General features: G+C 45.1%; 1 protein-coding gene across 1 annotated transcript in view; it reads left to right on the forward strand.

The window, feature by feature from the left end:
• LOC120991317 (urokinase plasminogen activator surface receptor-like) overlaps positions 1 to 26,088 on the forward strand; it is a 50,231-nt gene extending 24,143 nt beyond the window's left edge. The window contains exons 3-5 of the mRNA XM_040420157.1: positions 23,342 to 23,491; positions 24,320 to 24,451; positions 25,265 to 26,088. Coding sequence (XP_040276091.1) covers positions 23,342 to 23,491; positions 24,320 to 24,451; positions 25,265 to 25,458 — 476 coding nt within the window. The 3' untranslated portion in view covers positions 25,459 to 26,088. The remainder of the gene's footprint in view (positions 1 to 23,341; positions 23,492 to 24,319; positions 24,452 to 25,264) is intronic.
• The last annotated feature ends 660 nt before the right edge of the window (positions 26,089 to 26,748 follow it).

Here is a 26,748-nt window from a genome sequence, read left to right on the forward strand (position 1 = left end):
ACAGCTTGTATAACAGTGTAAAGTAGTCAGTGTACAGCATGTATAACAGTGTAAAGTAGTCAGTGTACAGCTCGTATAACAGTGTAAAGTAGTCAGTGTACAGCTTGTATAACAGTGTAAAGTAGTCAGTGTACAGCATGTATAACAGTGTAAAGTAGTCAGTGTACGGCTTGTATAACAGTGTAAAGTAGTCAGTGTACAGCTTGTATAACAGTGTAAAGTAGTCAGTGTACGGCTTGTATAACAGTGTAAAGTAGTCAGTGTACGGCTTGTATAACAGTGTAAAGTAGTCAGAGTACAGCTTGTATAACAGTGTAAAGTAGTCAGAGTACAGCTTGTATAACAGTATAAAGTAGTCAGTGTACAGCTTGTATAACAGTGTAAAGTAGTCAGAGTACAGCTTGTATAACAGTGTAAAGTAGTCAGTGTACAGCTTGTATAACAGTGTAAAGTAGTCAGAGTACAGCTTGTATAACAGTGTAAAGTAGTCAGTGTACAGCTTGTATAACAGTGTAAAGTAGTCAGTGTACAGCATGTATAACAGTGTAAAGTAGTCAGAGTACAGCTTGTATAACAGTGTAAAGTAGTCAGTGTACAGCATGTATAACAGTGTAAAGTAGTCAGTGTACAGCATGTATAACAGTGTAAAGTAGTCAGTGTACGGCTTGTATAACAGTGTAAAGTAGTCAGAGTACAGCTTGTATAACAGTGTAAAGTAGTCAGAGTACAGCTTGTATAACAGTGTAAAGTAGTTAGAGTACAGCTTGTATAACAGTGTAAAGTAGTCAGAGTACGGCTTGTATAACAGTGTAAAGTAGTCAGTGTACGGCTCGTATAACAGTGTAAAGTAGTCAGTGTACGGCTCGTATAACAGTGTAAAGTAGTCAGAGTACAGCTTGTATAACAGTGTAAAGTAGTCAGAGTACAGCTTGTATAACAGTGTAAAGTAGTCAGTGTACAGCTTGTATAACAGTATAAAGTAGTCAGAGTACAGCTTGTATAACAGTGTAAAGTAGTCAGTGTACAGCTTGTATAACAGTGTAAAGTAGTCAGTGTACAGCTTGTATAACAGTGTAAAGTAGTCAGTGTACAGCTTGTATAACAGTGTAAAGCAGTCAGTGTACAGCTTGTATAACAGTGTAAAGTAGTCAGAGTACAGCTTGTATAACAATGTAAAGTAGTCAGAGTACAGCTTGTATAACAGTGTAAAGTAGTCAGTGTACGGCTTGTATAACTGTGTAAAGTAGTCAGAGTACAGCTTGTATAACAGTGTAAAGTAGTCAGAGTACGGCTTGTATAACAGTGTAAAGTAGTCAGTGTACAGCTTGTATAACAGTGTAAAGTAGTCAGTGTACAGCTTGTATAACAGTGTAAAGTAGTCAGTGTACAGCTTGTATAACAGTGTAAAGTAGTCAGTGTACGGCTCGTATAACAGTGTAAAGTAGTCAGAGTACAGCTTGTATAACAATGTAAAGTAGTCAGAGTACAGCTTGTATAACAGTGTACAGTAGTCAGAGTACAGCTAGTATAACAGTGTAAAGTAGTCAGTATACGGCTTGTATAACAGTGTAAAGTAGTCAGTGTACAGCTTGTATAACAGTGTAAAGTAGTCAGTGTAAAGCTTGTATAACAGTGTAAAGTAGTCAGTGTACAGCTTGTATAACAGTGTAAAGTAGTCAGTGTACAGCTTGTATAACAGTGTAAAGTAGTCAGTGTACGGCTTGTATAACAGTGTAAAGTAGTCAGTGTACAGCTTGTATAACAGTGTAAAGTAGTCAGTGTACAGCTTGTATAACAATGTAAAGTAGTCAGTGTACAGCTTGTATAACAGTGTAAAGTAGTCAGAGTACAGCTTGTATAACAGTGTAAAGTAGTCAGAGTACAGCTTGTATAACAGTGTAAAGTAGTCAGAGTACAGCTTGTATAACAGTGTAAAGTAGTCAGAGTACAGCTTGTATAACAGTGTAAAGTAGTCAGTGTACAGCTTGTATAACAGTGTAAAGTAGTCAGAGTACAGCTTGTATAACAGTGTAAAGTACTCAGAGTACAGCTTGTATAACAGTGTAAAGTAGTCAGAGTACAGCTTGTATAACAGTGTAAAGTAGTCAGAGTACAGCTCGTATAACAGTGTAAAGTAGTCAGAGTACAGCTTGTATAACAGTGTAAAGTAGTCAGAGTACAGCTTGTATAACAGTGTAAAGTAGTCAGTGTACGGCTCGTATAACAGTGTAAAGTAGTCAGTGTACAGCTTGTATAACAGTGTAAAGTAGTCAGAGTACAGCTTGTATAACAGTGTAAAGTAGTCAGAGTACAGCTTGTATAACAGTGTAAAGTAGTCAGAGTACAGCTTGTATAACAGTGTAAAGTAGTCAGTGTACGGCTTGTATAACAGTGTAAAGTAGTCAGTGTACAGCTTGTATAACAGTGTAAAGTAGTCAGTGTACAGCTTGTATAACAGTGTAAAGTAGTCAGTGTACAGCTTGTATAACAGTGTAAAGTAGTCAGAGTACTGCTTGTATAACAGTGTAAAGTAGTCAGTGTACAGCTTGTATAACAGTGTAAAGTAGTCAGTGTACAGCTTGTATAACAGTGCAAAGTACTCAGAGTACAGCTTGTATAACAGTGTAAAGTAGTCAGAGTACAGCTTGTATAACATAGTAGAGTAGTCAGTGTACAGCTTGTATAACAGTGTAAAGTAGTCAGAGTACGGCTCGTATAACAGTGTAAAGTAGTCAGAGTACGGCTTGTATAACAGTGTAAAGTAGTCAGTGTACAGCTCGTATAACAGTGTAAAGTAGTCAGAGTACAGCTCGTATAACAGTGTAAAGTAGTCAGAGTACGGCTTGTATAACAGTGTAAAGTAGTCAGTGTACGGCTCGTATAACAGTGTAAAGTAGTCAGAGTACGGCTTGTATAACAGTGTAAAGTAGTCAGTGTACGGCTCGTATAACAGTGTAAAGTAGTCAGTGTACGGCTCGTATAACAGTGTAAAGTAGTCAGTGTACGGCTCGTATAACAGTGTAAAGTAGTCAGAGTACGGCTTGTATAACAGTGTAAAGTAGTCCGTGTACGGCTCGTATAACAGTGTAAAGTAGTCAGTGTACAGCTTGTATAACAGTGTAAAGTAGTCAGAGTACGGCTTGTATAACAGTGTAAAGTAGTCCGTGTACAGCTTGTATAACAGTGTAAAGTAGTCAGAGTACAGCTCGTATAACAGTGTAAAGTAGTCAGAGTACGGCTTGTATAACAGTGTAAAGTAGTCCGTGTACGGCTCGTATAACAGTGTAAAGTAGTCAGTGTACAGCTTGTATAACAGTGTAAAGTAGTCAGAGTACAGCTTGTATAACAGTGTAAAGTAGTCAGTGTACGGCTTGTATAACAGTGTAAAGTAGTCAGTGTACAGCTCGTATAACAGTGTAAAGTAGTCAGAGTACGGCTTGTATAACAGTGTAAAGTAGTCAGTGTACAGCTTGTATAACAGTGTAAAGTAGTCAGAGTACAGCTTGTATAACAGTGTAAAGTAGTCAGTGTACGGCTCGTATAACAGTGTAAAGTAGTCAGTGTACGGCTCGTATAACAGTGTAAAGTAGTCAGTGTACAGCTTGTATAACAGTGTAAAGTAGTCAGTGTACAGCTTGTATAACAGTGTAAAGTAGTCAGTGTACAGCTTGTATAACAGTGTAAAGTAGTCAGTGTACAGCTTGTATAACAGTGTAAAGTAGTCAGTGTACAGCTCGTATAACAGTGTAAAGTAATCAGTGTACAGATTGTATAACAATGTAAAGTAGTCAGTGTACAGCTTGTATAACAGTGTAAAGTAATCAGTGTACAGCTTGTATAACAGTGTAAAGTAGTCAGTGTACAGCTTGTATAACAGTGTAAAGTAGTCAGTGTACAGCTCGTATAACAGTGTAAAGTAGTCAGTGTACAGCTTGTATAACAGTGTAAAGTAGTCAGTGTACAGCTTGTATAACAGTGTAAAGTAGTCAGTGTACAGCTTGTATAACAGTGTAAAGTAGTCAGAGTACAGCTTGTATAACAGTGTAAAGTAGTCAGTGTACGGCTCGTATAACAGTGTAAAGTAATCAGTGTACAGCTTGTATAACAGTGTAAAGTAGTCAGTGTACGGCTTGTATAACAGTGTAAAGTAGTCAGAGTACAGCTTGTATAACAATGTAAAGTAGTCAGTGTACAGCTTGTATAACAGTGTAAAGTAATCAGTGTACAGCTTGTATAACAGTGTAAAGTAGTCAGTGTACAGCTTGTATAACAGTGTAAAGTAGTCAGAGTACTGCTTGTATAACAGTGTAAAGTAGTCAGAGTACAGCTTGTATAACAGTGTAAAGTAGTCAGTGTACAGCTTGTATAACAGTGTAAAGTAGTCAGAGTACGGCTCGTATACCAGTGTAAAGTAGTCTGTGTACAGCTTGTATAACAGTGTAAAGTAGTCAGTGTACAGCTTGTATAACAGTGTAAAGTAGTCAGTGTACAGCTTGTATAACAGTGTAAAGTAGTCAGAGTACAGCTTGTATAACAGTGTAAAGTAGTCAGTGTACAGCTTGTATAACAGTGTAAAGTAGTCAGTGTACAGCTTGTATAACAGTGTAAAGTAGTCAGTGTACAGCTCGTATAACAGTGTAAAGTAGTCAGTGTACAGCTTGTATAACAGTGTAAAGTAGTCAGAGTACAGCTTGTATAACAGTGTAAAGTAGTCAGTGTACTGCTTGTATAACAGTGTAAAGTAGTCAGAGTACAGCTTGTATAACAGTGTAAAGTAGTCAGAGTACAGCTTGTATAACAGTGTAAAGTAGTCAGTGTACGGCTTGTATAACAGTGTAAAGTAGTCAGTGTACAGCTTGTATAACAGTGTAAAGTAGTCAGTGTACAGCTTGTATAACAGTGTAAAGTAGTCAGTGTACAGATTGTATAACAGTGTAAAGTAGTCAGTGTACAGCTTGTATAACAGTGTAAAGTAGTCAGTGTACAGCTTGTATAACAGTGTAAAGTAGTCAGTGTACAGCTCGTATAACAGTGTAAAGTAGTCAGTGTACAGCTTGTATAACAGTGTAAAGTAGTCAGAGTACAGCTTGTATAACAGTGTAAAGTAGTCAGTGTACAGCTTGTATAACAGTGTAAAGTAGTCAGTGTACGGCTTGTATAACAGTGTAAAGTAGTCAGTGTACAGCTTGTATAACAGTGTAAAGTAGTCAGTGTACAGCTTGTATTACAGTGTAAAGTAGTCAGTGTACAGCTTGTATAACAGTGTAAAGTAGTCAGTGTACAGCTTGTATAACAGTGTAAAGTAGTCAGAGTACAGCTTGTATAACAGTGTAAAGTAGTCAGAGTACGGCTTGTATAACAGTGTAAGTTTGGTGTGCCCTCAAAATAACTCAACACACAGTCATCAATATCTAAACCGCTGGCAACAAAAGTGTGTATACCCCTAAGTGAAAATGGCCAAATTGAGGCCATTTAGCAATTTTCCCTCCCCGGTGTAACATAGTAACATAGTACATAAGGCTGAAAAAAGACATTTGTCCATCCGGTTCGACCTGTTATCCTGCAAGTTGATCCAGAGGAAGGCAAAAAAAAAACTGTGAGGTAGAAGCCAATTTTCCCCAATTAAGGCCCATTTCACACGGGCGAGTTTTCCGCGCGGATGCGATGCGTGAGTTGAACGCACTGCACCCGCACTGAATACCGACCCATTCATTTTTATGGGGCTGTTCACATGAGCAGTGATTTTTACGCATCACTTGTGCGTTGCGTGAAAATCGCAGCATGCTCAATATTCTGCGTTTTTCACGCAACGCAGGCCCCATAGAAGTGAATGGGGCTGCGCGAAAATCGCAAGCATCCGCAAGCAAGTGCAGATGCGGTGCGATTTTCACGCACGGTTGCTAGGAGACGATCGGGATGGGGACCCGATCATTATTATTTTCCCTTATAACGTGGTTATAAGGGAAAATAATAGCATTCTGAATACAGAATGCATAGTAATATAGCGCTGGAGGGGTTAAAAAATAATAATAATAATTTATCTCACCTTAGTCCACTTGATCGCGATGATCACATAATCTTTTACCATGGTGATGGATCATGTGATGACCGGTGTGACGTCACCACAGGTCCTTGACCTGTAATGAATGCTCACCACAAGTCCTGTTTAGTAAAGGAGACAGAAGGAGAAGCCGGGCATCGCGATCAAGTGGACTAAGGTGAGGTTAAATTATTTTTATTTATTTTTTTAACCCCTCCAGCGCTATTTTACTATGCATTCTGTATTCAGAATGCTATTATTTTCCCTTATAACTATGCTATAAGGGGAAATAATACAATCCACAGAACACCGATCCCAAGCCCGAACTTCTGTGAAGAAGTTCGGGTTTGGGTACCAAACACGCACGATTTTTCTCACGCGAGTGCAAAACGCATTACAATGTTTTGAACTCGTTCGGAAAAATCGCGGGTGTTCCCGTAACGCACCCGCACATTTTCCCGCAACGCCCGTGTGAAAGAGGCCTAAGGGGGAAAAAAATTCCTTCCCGACTCCAATCAGGCATCAGAATAACTCCCTGGATCAACGACCCCTCTCTAGTAGCCATAGCCTGTAATATTATTACGCTCCAGAAATACATCCAGGCCCCTCCTGAATTCCTTTATTGTACTCACCATCACCACCTCCTCTGTAGTATATATACAGTATACTGTCCTCTGTAGTATATATATATATACACCGTATACTGTCCTCTGTAGTATATATACAGTATACTGTCCTCTGTAGTATATATACAGTATACTGTCCTCTGTAGTATATATACAGTATACTGTCCTCTGTAGTATATATACATTATACTGTCCTCTGTAGTATATATATATATATATATATATATACAGTATACTGTCCTCTGTAGTGTATATACAGTATACTGTATACTGTCCTCTGTAGTATATATATACAGTATACTGTCCTCTGTAATATATATACAGTATACTGTCCTCTGTAGTATATATACAGTATATTGTCCTCTGTAGTATATATAAAGTATACTGTCCTCTGTAGTATATATATACACAGTATACTATCCTCTGTAGTATATATATATACAGTATACTATCCTCTGTAGTATATATACAGTATACTGTCCTCTGTAGTATATATACAGTATACTGTCCTCTGTAGTATATATACAGTATACTGTCCTCTGTAGTATATATATACAGTATACTGTCCTCTGTAGTATATATACAGTATACTGTCCTCTGTAGTATATATATATATGCTGGATGTAGTGTGCGATCACATTTGCATTTTCCGTTTATATATATATACAGTATACTGTCCTCTATAGTATATATACATTATACTGTCCTCTGTAGTATATATATACAGTATACTGTCCTCTGTAATATATATACAGTATACTGTCCTCTGTAATATATATACAGTATACTGTCCTCTGTAGTATATATACAGTATATTGTCCTCTGTAGTATATATAAAGTATACTGTCCTCTGTAGTATATATATATATACACAGTATACTATCCTCTGTAGTATATATATATACAGTATACTATCCTCTGTAGTATATATACAGTATACTGTCCTCTGTAGTATATATACAGTATACCATCCTCTGTAGTATATATATACAGTATACTGTCCTCTGTAATATATATATATACACAGTATACTGTCCTCTGTAGTATATATATACAGTATACTGTCCTCTGTAATATATATACAGTATACTGTCCTCTGTAGTATATATACAGTATATTGTCCTCTGTAGTATATATAAAGTATACTGTCCTCTGTAGTATATATATACACAGTATACTATCCTCTGTAGTATATATATATACAGTATACTATCCTCTGTAGTATATATACAGTATACTGTCCTCTGTAGTATATATACAGTATACTGTCCTCTGTAGTATATATACAGTATACTGTCCTCTGTAGTATATATATACAGTATACTGTCCTCTGTAGTATATATACAGTATACTGTCCTCTGTAGTATATATATATACAGTATACTGTCCTCTGTAGTATATATACATTATACTGTCCTCTGTAGTATATATATACAGTATACTGTCCTCTGTAGTATATATATACAGTATACTGTCCTCTGTAATATATATACAGTATACTGTCCTCTGTAGTATATATACAGTATATTGTCCTCTGTAGTATATATAAAGTATACTGTCCTCTGTAGTATATATATATACACAGTATACTATCCTCTGTAGTATATATATATACAGTATACTATCCTCTGTAGTATATATACAGTATACTGTCCTCTGTAGTATATATACAGTATACTGTCCTCTGTAGTATATATACAGTATACTGTCCTCTGTAGTATATATATATAGTATACTATCCTCTGTAGTGTATATACAGTATACTGTCCTCTGTAGTATATATATACAGTATACTGTCCTCTGTAGTATAAATATATCAAACGAATGATGAGGCAGCACTTCCAGTATAGGGTGAACGGGTGAGGACCCCAAACTTTATTCAAGCGACGTTTCGGCCTGCTCAATGAGGCCTTTCTCAAGCTTGAGAAAGGCCTCATTGAGCAGGCCGAAACGTCGCTTGAATAAAGTTTGGGGTCCTCACCCGTTCACCCTATACTGGAAGTGCTGCCTCATCATTCGTTTGATATATTTCGTGGAGGAAGAGCCGACCTCTGTGGGGACTTTGCACCCGGTACATCGCATCTGACTGTGCTGCTGCACTATCTGTTTTTTTTATATATATATATATTTGTGGTCAAGGCTAAATACGAAACTTGGGCAGCGTGCCTGCCTGGAACCTAACCGGCTGAGGTGTGCCTGGAGCCGGGTATGAGAGTAGCCTAAAAGGGGGCTACCCTAAGGAGGACCCTTGAAATGAAGGGAATGGGTGGGTGGGACCAAGAACCGGAACGCCCACTGTGATGAGGTAAGTGGGGGTTTAAATAGGCTCAAGCCCCTCCCACAAATGCAGGCTGAACCTCAGCCTTACCAACTTGTGGTCAAGGCTAAATACGAAACTTGGGCAGCGTGCCTGCCTGGAACCTAACCGGCTGAGGTGTGCCTGGAGCCGGGTATGAGAGTAGCCTAAAAGGGGGCAAAATGACAACAAAATAGTTAAGGTGTAAGACTTTATTACCTTATAACACCAAAGACCGAAATGCCTGCGAAATCTCCACCTGCGGGTTAGGTATGTATCTGGTGAAGCAAGACGAACGCAATCTCCCCATCTTTCGGATGACGTGGGCGGGGACCCCCTGCCGGGAAGCCGCGGAGGCTGCCCCAATGCGGAAGGAATGACCGGATATTGCTCCTGAGTCCAACCCTAAGCCAGCAGCTACCGTGCGGATGTGGCTGATGAATTGCGCCGTGGTGAGAGCTCCCTTCAGATGGGGTAGCAGAGGGCTGTGAGGTGGCGCATCCCGGAGGGCGAGGATGAGCTGGTCAAATACCTGTAACGGGCACCATTCATTACTAGTGGGAAAAAACTGGACCTCCACCGGGGGGCCTGTTTGACTGGTTTTGGAGATAATTATCTTCAGCGCGTAATGGTCAACCACCCTCACCAGCTGCTCTCGGTGCAGGCTGCACCGTCCCGCCGTGCTGCACGTGAACTCGCCTGGCCTAAGGAAGCCGTAAAAAGCTAAGTACATGGCAGCTTTGATGATTAAGCTGGAAAAGGGCCCAAAAGGAGCACCATCCAGGGCTGAAGATAATTTCCGGAACATCTCTCCCGTGACGCCCTGCCTGCGGGACGAGGGATTGGACCCACCCTTCTGGACCCCTCGTAAGGTGGCCTTGACTGCATGCGCAGAAAAAATGGATCCGCCCCCTGGGTTGCGGAGCATGGTGTGGTGTTGGACGCCTGCTAGGTACAACTTAATGGTGTTGTAGGAGAGGTGTAACTGGTGGTGGCAATGGGCGATGAAGGCCATGATGTAAGGAATGTCCGCCAGGCCCGCCTGCGGGTGCAGACGTGAAAACTCCTGGAAGGTTTTCAGGCCTGAAAGGTAGTTCCTGGCCGTGTTTGGGGCAAGGGACTGCTGCGCCAGGTCCCTTGCTGACGAGACGAGCAAGCCTAGTCCATTGACAGGGAACTGAAAGGCGGGGTGAGATATCTGCGTGGCTCGGCCTCCGGCATGACCTGGAAGAATAGTTCAAAATTAAACCTAGACAGTGCGTCGGCTGCTACATTCCTCTCCCCCGGGATGTGGCTACAATGCACATGGAAGTTATGTGACAGGGCCAGCCAAACCAGCTGGCGCAACAGCGCCATGATCTTGGGGGACTTGGCCCTGCCCTTGGCCAAGATGTCGACCAAGGCCTGGTTATCTGTCACAAACATCACCGGCAAGTTAGCCCAGAGGTGGCCCCATGCCTGAGCAGCTGCCACGATGGGGTATAATTCCAACAGAGAGGAGGTGCGGATGGATTCAGCCTCCTCTAAGATGGTACTGGGCCAACGATCCGCTAGCCACTGGGAACCCCAAATGGCAGCGTAGCCGCAAGATGCAGCTGCGTCTGAAAAAATGGTCGGGCAGGAGGAAGACCAAGGTGACACGAAAAAGGAGACGCCGTTCCATCGGGACAGGAACAACTCCCACATGGCCAGGTCTGCCATGGCCTGGCCGTCCAAATGGATGATGCTGTCCTGTTCGAGTGCTGAGGGAAGAAGCTGGATCAGCCTTGACACAAAGGTTCTTCCCTGGGGCATAATCCTGGAGGCAAAGTTGAGCCGCCCCAGAAGAGACTGCAACTCGACTCTAGTGAGGCATCCCGTGGCTGCCGCATGGGAAATGACCTCCCGACACTGAGTGAGTTTCTCCTCCGGTAGGCTGGCTTGCAACAGAACCGAATCCAGGACGATGCCCAAGAATGAGACCCTCGTGGCAGGACCCTCAGTCTTTGACTCCGCGATCGGAACAGCCAGACTGGCGAACAATCCGAGGAGGATGGTGAGTATGCTGGACCCGCCCTGTGGATCCTCGACAACCAGAAAATCGTTGAGGTAGTGGATGACCGACCGGAGGCCCCCGTGATGGATCAGGATCCAATGCAGCGCCTTGGCCAGCTGGTCGAATAACCACGGGCTACTCTTGGATCCAAACGTGAGCCTGTTGGCGAAAAAATACTGGCCGGCCCACTCAATGCCGTAGAATTGCCATAACTGCGGCAGGATGGGCAGGAGTTTAAATGCATCCGCAATGTCAACCTTTGCCAGCCAAGCGCCCCTACCATGTGACAGGATGGCCTGGATGGCGTCGTCCACCGAGGAATAACGCATGGAAAATTCCTCTGAGGGAATCAGAGAATTAAGGCTTGGAATACCGGACACATGAGGGGCGGACAGATCATAAATTAATCTTTTTTTATTAGTGTTCTTTTTTGCCACTAAGCCGATGGGGTTAATGCGCCATGAGGAGAACGGGATGCGTGGGAACGGGCCTATGAGGAACCCCTTGGAAACTTCCGACTGGAGCAACTCGCTAGTTGCTGGAGGGTCCAGGGTGGCGGACAGCAGATTCCTGCCCTGCCAGGGCACCTGCGGCAGGGTGATGAGCCCTGTGTGGAACCCCTGGCGGAAGCCTGCCAACAGGAACGCCACGAAGTCTTGATCGTGGTGATTGTGAAGGAGTGCCGCCAAGAGGTCCACGTTGATGTCCGCTAGTCAGGAACCTTTGGAAGATTTCTTTGGGCAGGCGGACCGTGGGTGGGCCCTGAAGCACAGGGAGCAGACGTGGAGTGACCTGCAGCTGGCATATGAGCACCCCCCTGAATTAAAGTTATTACAGACCTGGCTCTTCCCCAGGTAGACAATAGGTCTGCCGAGCTTGTCTGTGGAGGGGTTGGATGGAAATGACCCGGAGGTCCCCGGGATGGCCCTGTCCTGAGGCGGGTGCGCGGTATTGGGGCACCACTCTGAGGAGTGGAAAATCGACTGACACGTCGCACAGTTGGGAGCCCTGAGGCCAGCGAAGTGACGGCAGAAGAGCTCGGTGTCAATCAAGGACCAGCTGGTGACATACTGGAACTGGGCCAGAGCTGCCGCCGCCTTAGCTGCAAAGGAACGGTGGTAGTCATAGAAGGCCGACCCTCCATACTTGTGCCCTAGGTCAGTGACCAGGTACAAATAGCTGTCAAGCTCCTCTCTTCTCTCCGGCTGTGCGGTGCAGACGATGTCCCTGAAGAGGCTGAAGGCCAGGACAAATTCCGGAATGGACAACTTGCGGTTGAGCCGCGAATCCTTGGCCCGAAGGACCACCGACACATCGCCACAGTTGATGACCCGGTTCTCGGGAACATCTTGAGCGGCAATGAGGATTGATGCCAGATTGACATCTTTCCCTGCCAGGATGTCTCTCTTAAGGTTATCAGGAATGAAGTGAGAGGGGGACACATGTGGAATGGGTCTTGGCGTACCTGTAGCCAGCCAGCCTGATGTAGAGGGAGTCATCAGCGGAACGGGAGCCGGGGGTACAACGGGTGGCCGGGATTCGAGCTCCGAAACCCTTGCCCGCACATCCGCCACCGAGTCCACCAAGGAATTCAGGGTCGCCTGTAGCTGCACCAGGGACAAATGGATGGCCGACGCCTCTGGCTGCACTGTTGTGGTGCTGGGGCTGGTCATGAGCAGTTTGTATAGCTCAGCCTTTCTTGCGGTGGCCGGATGTGGAATGCCTCTTCGGTTCAACTCGGCCAACAGTTTTGGAATGGTCCAACTCCGAAGGGATGAGGGACCCGCTTGGCTTGACACGATTGAGCCGGAGATGGAAAGGCCGTCCTCCATGTCCGAGGCTCGAGACATGGCAGAGCAGCTAAACAAAAATACAAGGCATAACAAAATAAAAGGAAAAAAACGAGGGTGATGATGTACTGGAATTTGGACTGGTGCACGACAGAGAGACACGTACCGGTAACGGAATTCACGAGACGGCTCAGTCGAACCTGGCCTAACCGAACAGACGAAGACAATTAACGCGTGGTTATGACTTGACTGGGACCGAGGTGGTGCCAGTGCGAACTTACCTGAACAGGACCGAAAGGAACGGAGAACTGGGAACAAACTTCTGTAAATAAAGCACAGGCAAAAAAAAACATTTGAAAGTGCAGAGGACACGGGTGCCCACCAACCTGCGGAACCAGGCGAACTGGCCAGGCTGGGGCTCACCCTAAGGCCAAGTGACCATCCGAGCGCATCGGATCGAACACCTGACCGAAAAGAGAGCCGCCTGAGCGTACCAGGCGGTTTGACAGGAGAGAAGGCGCGTAGCCATGAAATAGAGGCTGCGCGTAGCAGCGGCCCGCGAAGGGCAGTGGTAAGCCATAACCTAGGAGTTACGGAAAGCAAGAATGACCCGGGGAGAAGCCGAGGACGGCCCCTTGGAAGACTTGAAAGCCGAAGGACAGGTGCGTGAACCCGTGTGATAGACAAGAAAAAACATGAAGACCTGGGCGTACCAGGAGTGAACCGAGCCCCGGGCGTACCAGGGAAGAAGGAGGTGCCACCAACCGCGACCGGACACCTGACTGTGACCGGCCGACAACGACTTGGCAACAAGACAAAACCCGGTGGCCTGGGCGAAACCAGGAAGATCAGACACCCTGGCCGTAACCAGGTGCCCGAGGTGGGGCCAGATCGGTCCTACGTGGGACACCTATCCTTGTCCAACCGTGAAAATTAAATAATTTTTTATTTTTTTTTATTATTAAAAGGGGGTTAGTCGGTGTCGACTATATGGCGGGTTTGTGCCGCAAATACATATATATTTATATTATATATTTTTATTTTTTATTTTTTTCGGGTTGATGATCCGACTATATGGCGGGTTTGTGCTGTAAATACTCACATATACCTTTTTTTTTATTTTTTTTATTCAATTATTTATTACAATTTTTTTATTTTTTTTTGCGGACTATATGGCGGGTTTACCAACGTACTTATCCCTTTTTTTTTTTTTTTATATAGACCATGTGGCGGGTTTACTGCACACACTGATACCAATGCTTATTTCATTTATGTGAATTATTCCTTTACTATCCCCTCCTTTCTTCCCACCCTCCCCGTCTGGCCTGGCTGCCCGTGAGCCCGCGCCCAGCGTGGAACGCAAGCTGACATTGCAGCCAGGGAGACCGGCAGGGGGCGGGTGACGTCACAGAAGCGCCGGAAGAGGCTGGAACGCACGCCTATGTGCACCGGCTTCCATGCCGCACCCGGGGTGCAGCCTTGCCCAGGAACCCAACCCCCCCCCCTCCCCGAAGAACGGGTATCCGCTGGCAGGCGCTGATTTGTCCCTGCTGCCGCCAGAAAGCAAGTGGAGCGGGCGGGGACCGGAACCAGGAAGTGCGTGCGTTCCACCCTGGAACGCACGCCTTCCTGCGCCGTGCCGGGAACAAGGTGAGCCGGCCAGACCAGGGAAAAACACCCCCCCCCCCCCCCCGTCTCCAGCATGACGAGCCGACCGGCTGCCGGGTGCGCTACCTGACGCCATACCGCCAGGAACACAGGGAGACGAGTGGAGGAGGAGGGGACCCGGAAGCCCGTGCGCTCCACGCTGGAACGCACCGGCAGCATGAGGCGGAGGGAGGGTGCCAGACCGCCGCAGTCCTTGCCCTGCGAAAGAGCCCCCCCCCCCCTACTTACCACCAGGAGACACGAACTCTGCAAGAGGCGACCGTAGGTACCAGGAAACACACGAACACTAGCCAGTGAATAACCAAGAACCGGAACGCCCACTGTGATGAGGTAAGTGGGGGTTTAAATAGGCTCAAGCCCCTCCCACAAATGCAGGCTGAACCTCAGCCTTACCAACATATATATATATATATATATATATATATATACAGTATACTGTCCTCTGTAGTATATATATACAGTATACTGTCCTCTGTAGTATATATACAGTGTACTGTCCTCTGTAGTATATATATACAGTATACTGTCCTCTGTAGTATATATACAGTGTACTGTCCTCTGTAGTATATATATACAGTATACTGTCCTCTGTAGTATATATACAGTATACTGTCCTCTGTAGTATATATACAGTATACTGTCCTCTGTAGTATATATACAGTATACTGTCCTCTGCAGTATATATACAGTATACTGTCCTCTGTAGTATATATATACAGTATACTGTCCTCTGTAGTATATATACAGTGTACTGTCCTCTGTAGTATATATATACAGTATACTGTCCTCTGTAGTATATATACAGTGTACTGTCCTCTGTAGTATATATATACAGTATACTGTCCTCTGTAGTATATATACAGTATACTGTCCTCTGTAGTATATATATACAGTATACTGTCCTCTGTAGTATATATATACAGTATACTGTCCTCTGTAGTGTATATACAGTATACTGTCCTCTGTAGTATATATATACAGTATACTGTCCTCTGTAGTATATATACATTATACTGTCCTCTGTAGTATATATATATATATACAGTATACTGTCCTCTGTAGTATATATACAGTATACTGTCCTCTGTAGTATATATATACAGTATACTGTCCTCTAAAGTATATATACAGTATAATGTCCTCTGTAGTATATATATACAGTATACTGTCTTCTGTAGTATATATATACAGTATACTGTCCTCTGTAGTATATATACAGTATACTGTCCTCTGTAGTATATATACAGTATACTGTCCTCTGTAGTGTATATATACAGTATACTGTCCTCTGTAGTGTATATATACAGTATACTGTCCTCTGTAGTATATATACAGTATACTGTCCTCTGTAGTATATATATATTTGGTATACTGTCCTCTGTAGTATATATACAGTATACTGTCCTCTGTAGTATATATACAGTATACTGTCCTCTGTAGTATATATATACAGTATACTGTCCTCTGTAGTGTATATATACAGTATACTGTCCTCTGTAGTATATATACAGTATACTGTCCTCTTCAGTGTTAATTACTTTACACAGTTTAGTGTCATCTGCGAAAATTGATACTTTACTATGCAAGCCTTCTACAAGATCATTAATAAATATATTGAAGAGAATAGGGCCCAATACTGACCCCTGAGGTACCCCACTAGTGACAGTGACCCCTCCAGTACTGACCCCTGAGGTACCCCACTAGTGACAGTGACCCCTCCAGTACTGACCCCTGAGGTACCCCACTAGTGACAGTGACCCCTCCAGTACTGACCCCTGAGGTACCCCACTAGTGACAGTGACCCCTCCAGTACTGACCCCTGAGGTACTCCACTAGTGACAGTGACCCCTCCAGTACTGACCCCTGAGGTACCCCACTAGTGACCCCTCCAGTACTGACCCCTGAGGTACCCCACTAGTGACAGTGACCCCTCCAGTACTGACCCCTGAGGTACCCCACTAGTGACAGTGACCCCTCCAGTACTGACCCCTGTGGTACCCCACTAGTGACAGTGACCCCTCCAGTACTGACCCCTGAGGTACCCCACTAGTGACAGTGACCCAATCTGAGTGTGTACCGTTAATAACCCCCCTCTGTTTTCTATCCCTCAGCCAGTTACTTACCCACATACAGACGTTTTCTCCCAGTCCGAGCATTCTCATTTTATATACTAACCTTTTATGTGGTACAGTGTCAAATGCTTTGGAGAAGTCCAGATATACGACATCCATTGATTTGCCGCTGTCAAGTCTAGAACTTACCTCCTCATAGAAACTAATTAAATTAGTTTGACATGACCGATCCCTCACGAAGCCATGCTGATATGGCGTTATTTGCTTATTTCCGTTGAGATGCTCTAATATAGCATCTCTCAGAAAACCTTCAAACAGTTTACCCACAACAGATGTTACACTTACCGGCCTATAGTTTCCAGGCTCTGTTTTTGAACCTTTTTGAATATTGGCACCACATTTGCCATGCGCCAATCCTGTGGGACATTCCCTGTCAGTACAGAGTCCTTAAATATCAGAAATAAGGGTCTGGCTATGACATTACTTAATTCCTTTAGGATACGGGGGTGTATGCCATCTGGTCCTGGTGATTTGTCTATTTTAATCTTTTTAAGACGCCGCTGTACTTCTTCCTGGGTCAGACAGGACACTTTTAATGGGAAATTAACTTTTACATTCTGCATTTCAGTTTATTTTCCTCAGTGAATACAGTGGAGAAAAAAATATTTAATAGCTTTAATAGCTCGTCGCTCTCTGCGACTCCCCCCTCATTACTCTGTAGAGGGCCGACACCGACATATTTATACTTTTTATCATTTTTATAATTGAAAAACATTTTAGGGTTAGTTTTGCTCTCTTTGGCAATTAATCTCTCAGTCTCTAGTTTGGCCGCTTTTATTTGTTTTTTACATATTCTATTTTTTTCCTTATAGTTTTTCAGTGCTTCCTCGTTCCCCTCCTGTTTTAGTGATTTAAATGCTTTCTTTTTGTCATTTATTGCTTTCTTTACAGTTCTATTTATCCACATTGGTTTTTTCTTGTTCCTTAACCTTTTATTCCCATACGGTATGTACCTCTCACAATTAGATTTAAGGATGATTTTAAAAATATCCCATTCTGTGGCTGTATTTTTATTTTTGAGGACTTTGTCCCAGTTAGTTTGGCCTATGGCCTCTCTTAGCTAAATTTAGCTTTTTTGAAGTTTGGTATTTTTGTTCCTCCCTGAAGAAACAATCTTTTGAATGATAATTGGAAGGTTATTACTTTCTGGTCACTATTTCCCAGGTGTCCCCCGACCTGCACGTCTGTTGTTCTGTCAGGTCTACTGGTTAGTACTAAGTCCAGTATGGCCGTCCCTCTAGTCGGGGCCTGAACCAGATGGGAGAGGTAATTGTCTTTGGTTATTGCCAAGAACCTGTTTCCTTTATGAGATGTACAGGTCTCAGTTTCCCAGTCTATATCTGCGGAGTTCCCCCATAATAACCTCCTCATTATGATTTGCCGCCTCGTCTATCTCGTTTAGTAGTAGATTTTCTGTGGACTCTGGTATATTAGGTGGTTTATAGTAAACTCCTATTAGTAATTTATTATTGTTTTTGCCTCCATGTATCTCTCCCCACAGAGACTCCACATGTCCATGTCCCTCACTTATATCTTCTCGGACTGTGGGCTTTAGACCGGACTTTACATAAAGGCAGACCCCTCCCCCTCTCCGGTTTTGACGATCCTTTCTAAACAGACTGTAACCTTGTACATTAACTGCCCAGTCATAGCTATCATCCAGCCATGTCTCAGTTATTCCCACTGTCATAGTTATCATCCAGCCATGTCTCAGTTATTCCCACTGTCATATCTATCATCCAGCCATGTCTCAGTTATTCCCACTGTCATAGCTATCCTCCAGCCGTGTCTCAGTTATTCCCACTGTCATAGCTATCATCCAGCCGTGTCTCAGTTATTCCCACTGTCATAGCTATCATCCAGCCATGTCTCAGTTATTCCCACTGTCATAGCTATCATCCAGCCGTGTCTCAGTTATTCCCACTGTCATAGCTATCATCCAGCCATGTCTCAGTTATTCCCCACTGTCATAGCTATCATCCAGCCATGTCTCAGTTATTCCCACTGTCATAGCTATCATCCAGCCATGTCTCAGTTATTCCCACTGTCATAGCTATCATCCAGCCATGTCTCAGTTATTCCCACTGTCATAGCTATCATCCAGCCGTGTCTCAGTTATTCCCACTGTCATAGCTATCATCCAGCCGTGTCTCAGTTATCCCCACTGTCATAGCTATCATCCAGCCATGTCTCAGTTATTCCCACTGTCATAGCTATCATCCAGCCGTGTCTCAGTTATTCCCACTGTCATAGCTATCATCCAGCCATGTCTCAGTTATTCCCACTGTCATAGCTATCATCCAGCCGTGTCTCAGTTATTCCCACTGTCATAGCTATCATCCAGCCGTGTCTCAGTTATTCCCACTGTCATAACTATCATCCAGCCATGTCTCAGTTATTCCCACTGTCATAGCTATCATCCAGCTGTGTCTCAGTTATTCCCACTGTCATAGCTATCATCCAGCCATGTCTCAGTTATTCCCACTGTCATAGCTATCATCCAGCCGTGTCTCAGTTATTCCCACTGTCATAGCTATCATCCAGCCATGTCTCAGTTATTCCCACTGTCATAGCTATCATCCAGCCGTGTCTCAGTTATTCCCACTGTCATAGCTATCATCCAGCCATGTCTCAGTTATTCCCACTGTCATAGCTATCATCCAGCCGTGTCTCAGTTATTCCCACTGTCATAGCTATCATCCAGCCATGTCTCAGTTATTCCCACTGTCATAGCTATCATCCAGCCATGTCTCAGTTATTCCCATTGTCATAGCTATCATCCAGCCATGTCTCAGTTATTCCCACTGTCATAGCTATCATCCAGCCGTGTCTCAGTTATTCCCACTGTCATAGCTATCATCCAGCCATGTCTCAGTTATTCCCACTGTCATAGCTATCATCCAGCCATGTCTCAGTTATTCCCACTGTCATAGCTATCATCCAGCCGTGTCTCAGTTATTCCCACTGTCATAGCTATCATCCAGCCATGTCTCAGTTATTCCCACTGTCATAGCTATCATCCAGCTATGTCTCAGTTATTCCCATTGTCATAGCTATCATCCAGCCGTGTCTCAGTTATTCCCACTGTCATAGCTATCATAAGCCATGTCTCAGTTATTCCCACTGTCATAGCTATCATCAGCCATGTCTCAGTTATTCCCACTGTTATAGCTATCATCCAGCCGTGTCTCAGTTATTCCCACTGTCATAGCTATCATCCAGCCATGTCTCAGTTATTCCCACTGTCATAGCTATCATCCAGCCATGTCTCTCAGTTATTCCCACTGTCATAGCTATCATCCAGCCATGTCTCTCAGTTATTCCCACTGTCATAGCTATCATCCAGCCATGTCTCAGTTATTCCCACTGTCATAGCTATCATCCAGCCGTGTCTCAGTTATTCCCAATGTCATAGCTATCCTCCAGCTGTGTCTCAGTTATTCCCACTGTCATAGCTATCATCAGCCATGTCTCAGTTATTCCCACTGTCATAGCTATCATCCAGCCATGTCTCAGTTATTCCCACTGTCATAGCTATCATCCAGCCGTGTCTCAGTTATTCCCACTGTCATAGCTATCATCCAGCCGTGTCTCAGTTATTCCCACTGTTATAGCTATCATCCAGCCATGTCTCAGTTATTCCCACTGTCATAGCTATCATCCAGCCATGTCTCAGTTATTCCCCCTGTCATAGCTATCATCCAGCCATGTCTCAGTTATTCCCACTGTCATAGCTATCATCCAGCCATGTCTCAGTTATTCCCACTATCATAGCTATCATCCAGCCATGTCTCAGTTATTCCCACTGTAATAGCTATCATCCAGCCATGTCTCAGTTATTCCCACTGTCATAGCTATCATCCAGGCGTGTCTCAGTTATTCCCACCGTCATAGCTATCATCCAGCCGTGTCTCAGTTATTCCCACTGTAATAGCTATCATCCAGCCATGTCTCAGTTATTCCCACTGTCATAGCTATCACCCAGCCGTGTCTCAGTTATTCCCACTGTCATAGCTATCATCCAGCCATGTCTCAGTTATTCCCACTATCATAGCTATCATCCAGCCATGTCTCAGTAATTCTCACTGTCATAGCTATCATCCAGCCATGTCTCAGTTATTCCCACTGTCATAGCTATCATCCAGCCATGTCTCAGTTATTCCCACTGTCATAGCTATCATCCAGCCGTGTCTCAGTTATTCCCACTGTCATAGCTATCATCCAGCCGTGTCTCAGTTATTCCCACTGTCATAGCTATCATCCAGCCGTGTCTCAGTTATTCCCACTGTCATAGCTATCATCCAGCCGTGTCTCAGTTATTCCCACTGTCATAGCTATCATCCAGCCGTGTCTCAGTTATTCCCACTGTCATAGCTATCATCCAGCCGTGTCTCAGTTATTCCCACTGTCATAGCTATCATCCAGCCGTGTCTCAGTTATTCCCACTGTCATAGCTATCATCCAGCCGTGTCTCAGTTATTCCCACTATGTCATAGCTATCATCCAGCCATGTCTCAGTTATTCCCACTATGTCATAGTCCTCCTCACACATCACCAATTCCAGTTCACCAGTTTTATTAGTCAGGCTTCTGCCATTAGTATACATACATTTGAGAGGTTTATGTATATTTTTCACCATTTTCCTTCTGAACTGTTCTAGTCCCTCCTTCCATTCCTCCCCCAGTCCCACTACCTGCCCCCGGTCTCTATCTGCACTATCTTCCCCTCCTATAACGTAATTACCCTCCCCCCAGTCCCTAGTTTAAACCCTCCTCCAACCTTCTAGCCATCTTCTCCCTAACACTTCTGCCCCTTCCCCATTGAGGTGCAGCCCGTCCCTACGATAGAGCCTGTAGCCGATAGAGAAGTCGGCCCAGTTCTCCAGGAACCCAAACCCCTCCCTTCCTGCACCAGTTCTGGAGCCACTTGTTCCCCTCCCTAATCTCCCGCTGCCTTTCTTGTGTGGCTCGTGGTACCGGCAGTATTTCGGAAAACACTATCTTTGAGGTCCTTGCCCTGAGCTTGTGACCTAAATCCCTAAAATCATTTTTAAGGACTCTCCACCTACTCCTAACTTTGTCATTGGTTCCGATATGGACCCTGACCGCTGGGTCTTCTCCAGCCCCTCCCAGTAATCTGTCAACCCGATCCGCCATGTGTCGAACTCTAGCGCCAGGAAGACAACTCACCGTTGGGCGATCCCGGTCTTTGTGACAGATCGCCCTATCTGTACCCATAATAATGGAGTCTCCCCCTACCAGCACCCGTCTTCCTGCTCTCCTGGTCCCCTGCTTACTGGAGATGACATCCCCCTGACTGGCAGAGGAAGTGTCCGGCTGCAGCAGTGCCGTCCCTGGACTGACATCCCACTAACCTGCCAACCTTGTGTCAGATCAGGGATAGCCTCCCGGCACTCTTCCCTCTACCCCGCTATCCTCCAGTCATGTGACTCTATAGTGTGACAAGGTCTCAGGTGTGAATGGGGAGCAGGGGTGTTATATTTGGTGTCATCGCTCTCACACTCTCATACTGGTTACTGGAGGTTCATCATGGCTCCTCATGGTAAAGAACTCTCTGTTCATAAAGATGGCCGAGGCTGTGAGAAGATAGCCAACACCCTGAAACAGAGCTGCAGAGCGGTAGCCAAGACTATACCGCGGTTTAACAAGACAGGTTCCACTCCGAATAGTCCTCGTCATGGTTGACCAAAGAAGTTGAGCGTACGTTCTCAGCGTCATATCCAGAGGTTGCCTTTTCTAAATAGAGGTATGAATGCTGCAGAGGTTACAGGGGTGGGGGGGTCGGCCTGTCAACGCTCAGACCATACGCCGCACATCACATTGGTCTGCATGGCTGTCGTCCCAGAAGGAGGACTCTTCTAAAGATGATGCACAAGAAAACCCGCAGTTTGCTGAAGATAAGCAGACTAAGGACATGGATTACTGGAAGCACGTCCTGGGGTCTGATGAGACCAAGATATGGTTCAGATGGTGTCAGGCGTGTGTGGCGGCAACCGAGTGAGGAGCACAAACGCAAGTGTGTCTTGCCTACGGTCAAGCATGGTGGTGGGGGAGCCATGGTTTGGGGCTGCATGACCGCTGCCGGCTGTGGGGAGCTACAGTTCATTGATGGAACCATGAAGGCCACCATGCACTGTGACATACTGAAGCAGAGCGTGATCCCCTCTCTTCAGTAACTGGGCCACAGGGCAGTATTCCAACATGATAACCTCCAAGACGACCACTGCAGTACTAAAGAAACCGAGGGTAAAGGTGAAGCATGTCTCCAGACTTAAACCCTATTGAGCATCTGTGGGACATCTTCAAACGGAAAGTGGAGGAGCCCAAGGTCTCTAACATCCAGCAGCTCCGGGATGTCGTCATGGAGGAGGAAGAGGATTCCAGTGAAACCTCTAGTGATCTCCATGCCTAAGAGAGTTAAGGCCGTGCTGGAAAATAATGGTGGCCACACAGAATACTGACACTGGGTACAATTTGGCCATTGTCACGTAGGGGTGTCCTCACGGTTTAGACATTATTGTCTGTGTGTTGAGTTATTTTGAGGGCACATTAAACCTACACTGTTATACAAGCTGCACACGGACTACGTTACATTGTATCACAATGTCTTATCTTCAGTGTTGTCCAATGAAAAGATAGAATAAAATATTTACAAAAATGTGGGGGGTGGACTGACCTTTGTGAGATACTGTAAGTCCTCCCCAGATCTGCTCATTATAACATTTGTATTTCAGAAGGTAAAGGAGTAAAGAAAATGGTGGTGAGATCCTGCGGAAACAAAGACTTGTGCAACGGGAATTACAGCATGTCCCTGAACGCCACCAACCTGTACGCCACAATCAGGTGCTGCGAAAAAGACAAGTGCCCCACAGCTACCCTTGATGGTAAGTCTCGTGGCATCTGTGTGCAAAATCCTACTGACAGAAGGAAAATCTAGCTGGCCTCTAATGGGTTCCTGGGCCCTGATGTAAAATCTGCCTTAGGCCTCCTGCACACGAACGTGTGCGCCCCGTGGTCGTGCTGCGGCCCGCATGCTTAAACACCGTCCGTGGGGCAGCCGCACCGGATCGCGGACCCATTCACTTTAATGGGTCCGCGATCCGGCCGTTTTGCGAAAAGATAGGACATCTTTTTGTGGAACGGAAGAACGGGACGAAACCCCACGGAAGCACTCCGTAGTGCTCCCGTAGGGTTCTGTCCCGCACCATTCCGCATCTTCGGATTTGTGGACACATTGAAGTGAATGGGTCCGCATCCGTGATGCGGAATGGCCACGGAACGGCGCCCGTCTATTGCGGATCCGCAAATGCGGTCCGCAATACGGCAACGGGAAGCACACGTTCATGTGAAGGAGGCCTTAAAGTGATCCAACTAGGATGTGGCATCAGTACTTGTCTGCTCATATGGGCCCCAGAGGGACCCGCTGTGACCCCGTACACACCTACCGCTATGCCCTCGGGTTAACCTATAGACCCGCCATCACCATGTCTTCCCTTCGGGAGGCAATCATCTCCCCACGTGATCCATTCACACACACAGCAGACAGGCCCTGCAGACAATGTAGACTGTCGGGGAAATAGTTGTGTCGGTGGGAGCCTAATGGTGTTGTTAGGGGCCAAATAGTGGGTTCAGTAGGTTCCTGTGAGGACATCTCCACTTCAGTGTTCTTCTGACGTAACTGATGACATATGTCTCCCTGTATACCTTGCTAGTACCAAAATCCACCAGTGAGAATGACGTTGAGTGCTCTACATGCAATGAAGTGGGTGAGAAGTGCAAAACCCCAATCAAAATCAAGTGCACTGGGCAAGAGAACAAGTGTGCCACCTACGGTGCCAAAGACGGTAAGTACACAATACCTCCTGCATGCGTGTCCCGTGCTGGCTGCGGCGGGTGCTCGGCTTCTGATGACAGCCTGCCTTCTGCGCACTGTTAATCCTTAGATGCCGCAGTCGTTGTGAAGTGCTTTACGGCGGGGTCAAGCTCCTTCTGTAAGCCAATTAGCATCCTCATTCTTCCCTGGTGACAGTAGGCCTCCATGGTGCCTATCATAGGCCCCAGCTCTGCCCTGGACATAAGCCTATTAGGTCCTGGAAAAGGTAGTGCCTAATAGGCTGCTTTCAGTATATGGCTGACAGGCAGTGTACTCGGCACTGCACACGTATCGCATCTGTATGGGAACTAAAGAAAACACAAGGTCATTGAAGGGGCCAGACACTAATCTGATGCATGCAGGCATGTGAAATTGTAAAAGGGGTCATTCTGTACGCCGGCTGAAGCCCCCTACCTTCCTGCTGACCATGGCTCAGCTCATGCGCAGACGCGCGCAGCATGAACTCCTGGATCTGCCTATGACCAGCGGGGGAGACAGTCACGTGAGAAAAGTGCTTGGCGAGCCATGGAGGCCACATGGGACCTGCCGTCCGGTGGAGGGGGCGGGGTGCTAAGCAATAAAACCTTTTTGCATGTTTACAATTCACATGCCTGTATCCATCAGATTACACCATTTCTGTAAGTTCATCAGAAAGCGGCCGGCCCCTTTAAAAACTAGACTAGTCACAAAGGGGTTAAAGAGCAGGGCCAAAAATTCCTATTTGCTGGTGATTTTTGGATAACAGACCAAGCGGCGGCGCTAATACTTTTCATCTTTCCAACAGCAAAGACCAACGTCCACTACATCTCCCAGACCTGCGTCACGGAGAACGTGTGTGCCATGCAGAGCGTGGCTACCCTGCCCTTCGAGCAGACCCTCACCACCAAGTTTAACTGCACCAACCACGCGCCGTCTCTGCTCCCCGGCCTGCTTCTTCCCATCGCCGCCGTCATCGCCATGCTCAAGCTGCTCTCATAATACTCATCAAAGACAAAGGCCATTCCTATGGAGAGCTGAGGTGGACCCCTCCCGGGCAGGGAGGCACTGCAGAGATGTACCCCCCCCCCCCCATACAGGCAGGGCAATGCATGTTTATCCGCTGTGTATTTGCAGAGCCAGGTATATCTATATAACAGTTCAGACTCATTTATACACGTATGTTACACGTATGTGCAGAACAATTGACATATGGGACAGTATATTACTATAGGGTTCGTGTGCAACAGCAACTGCATGGCTACTTAAACCGGACACATTATTATTACTACGAGCCCTGCCGCCATATTGGATAGCCAGTGATGTCTTTAGAGCAGTGGGGGCGACGCCACGCTTCTGTGTAAGGCTATAAAGACCCCTGGACTCTACAGCTGCTGTAGGACTACAAGCCCCAGCACTCCTGCCGTCTGAGCATGCTGGGACTTGTAGTTCCCCAAATGACAAGACACCCCACCCTAAAGTCGCTGTCTACGGTATACGTTATATACATCTATACCGCTATCGCCATGGCCCTCTGTCATCTCTGAAATGTCGCTGTAATTGCATTTCTCTCTTCCTTTTATCTTCCTGATTGGAACAATAAATGAAATTACTAAATAAAAAATGTTTTTCTATAAATCCAGGTGGACTCTTTGCTGAACCTGTAGATTACGGATCACTAGATTATAGATCACTTACTGGATCACCATTCCCCTGATCTTGTAGAAGACTCGCACAGTAAAGTATCCAGTGTCGCAGGGAAATGATGAAAATAGAGATTTGATCAAATCCCTCAGGAAGATGATGTTCCCTAAAGATAGTGATTTGATCATTAAATCCCTTAACTGTTTTAGTGAAAAGTTTAATATTTTTGATAATATAATAATAATATGAAATAATATTGTTTCGATATTTGGATCGGAGTCAGACTTTCTCTTCAAAATCAAAGATTTTTTAGTACCTACTTCCATAACATCGTACTTTTTTCCATAATAGTGCTGCTTATGTGTCCAATGTAGTTTAAGTAGAGTCGCTAATTTAAATTGCTCAATGACTGTGATGCTTCCTCTATCCTTTCGCGAGTCCACAAAGGATTTTCTTTATCATGCCGCTTGTTCAAAAACGTCGTGATAGTTTCATTAAACTGTTCTTCAGATACAACTTCGGTCAAAGTTAGATTTTTTTCTATATCTGAACCCATGGCCAGGAGTGGCCCCCCACCGAAATCTGCCTGGCTGTGTGTTCCCCCTGCCAGAATAGTAGATACCTAGAATCAGGGGCGTCGCTGGGGCC

The sequence above is a fragment of the Bufo bufo genome, chromosome 1 (genome assembly GCF_905171765.1).
Source record: "Bufo bufo chromosome 1, aBufBuf1.1, whole genome shotgun sequence".
Lineage (NCBI taxonomy): Eukaryota > Metazoa > Chordata > Amphibia > Anura > Bufonidae > Bufo > Bufo bufo.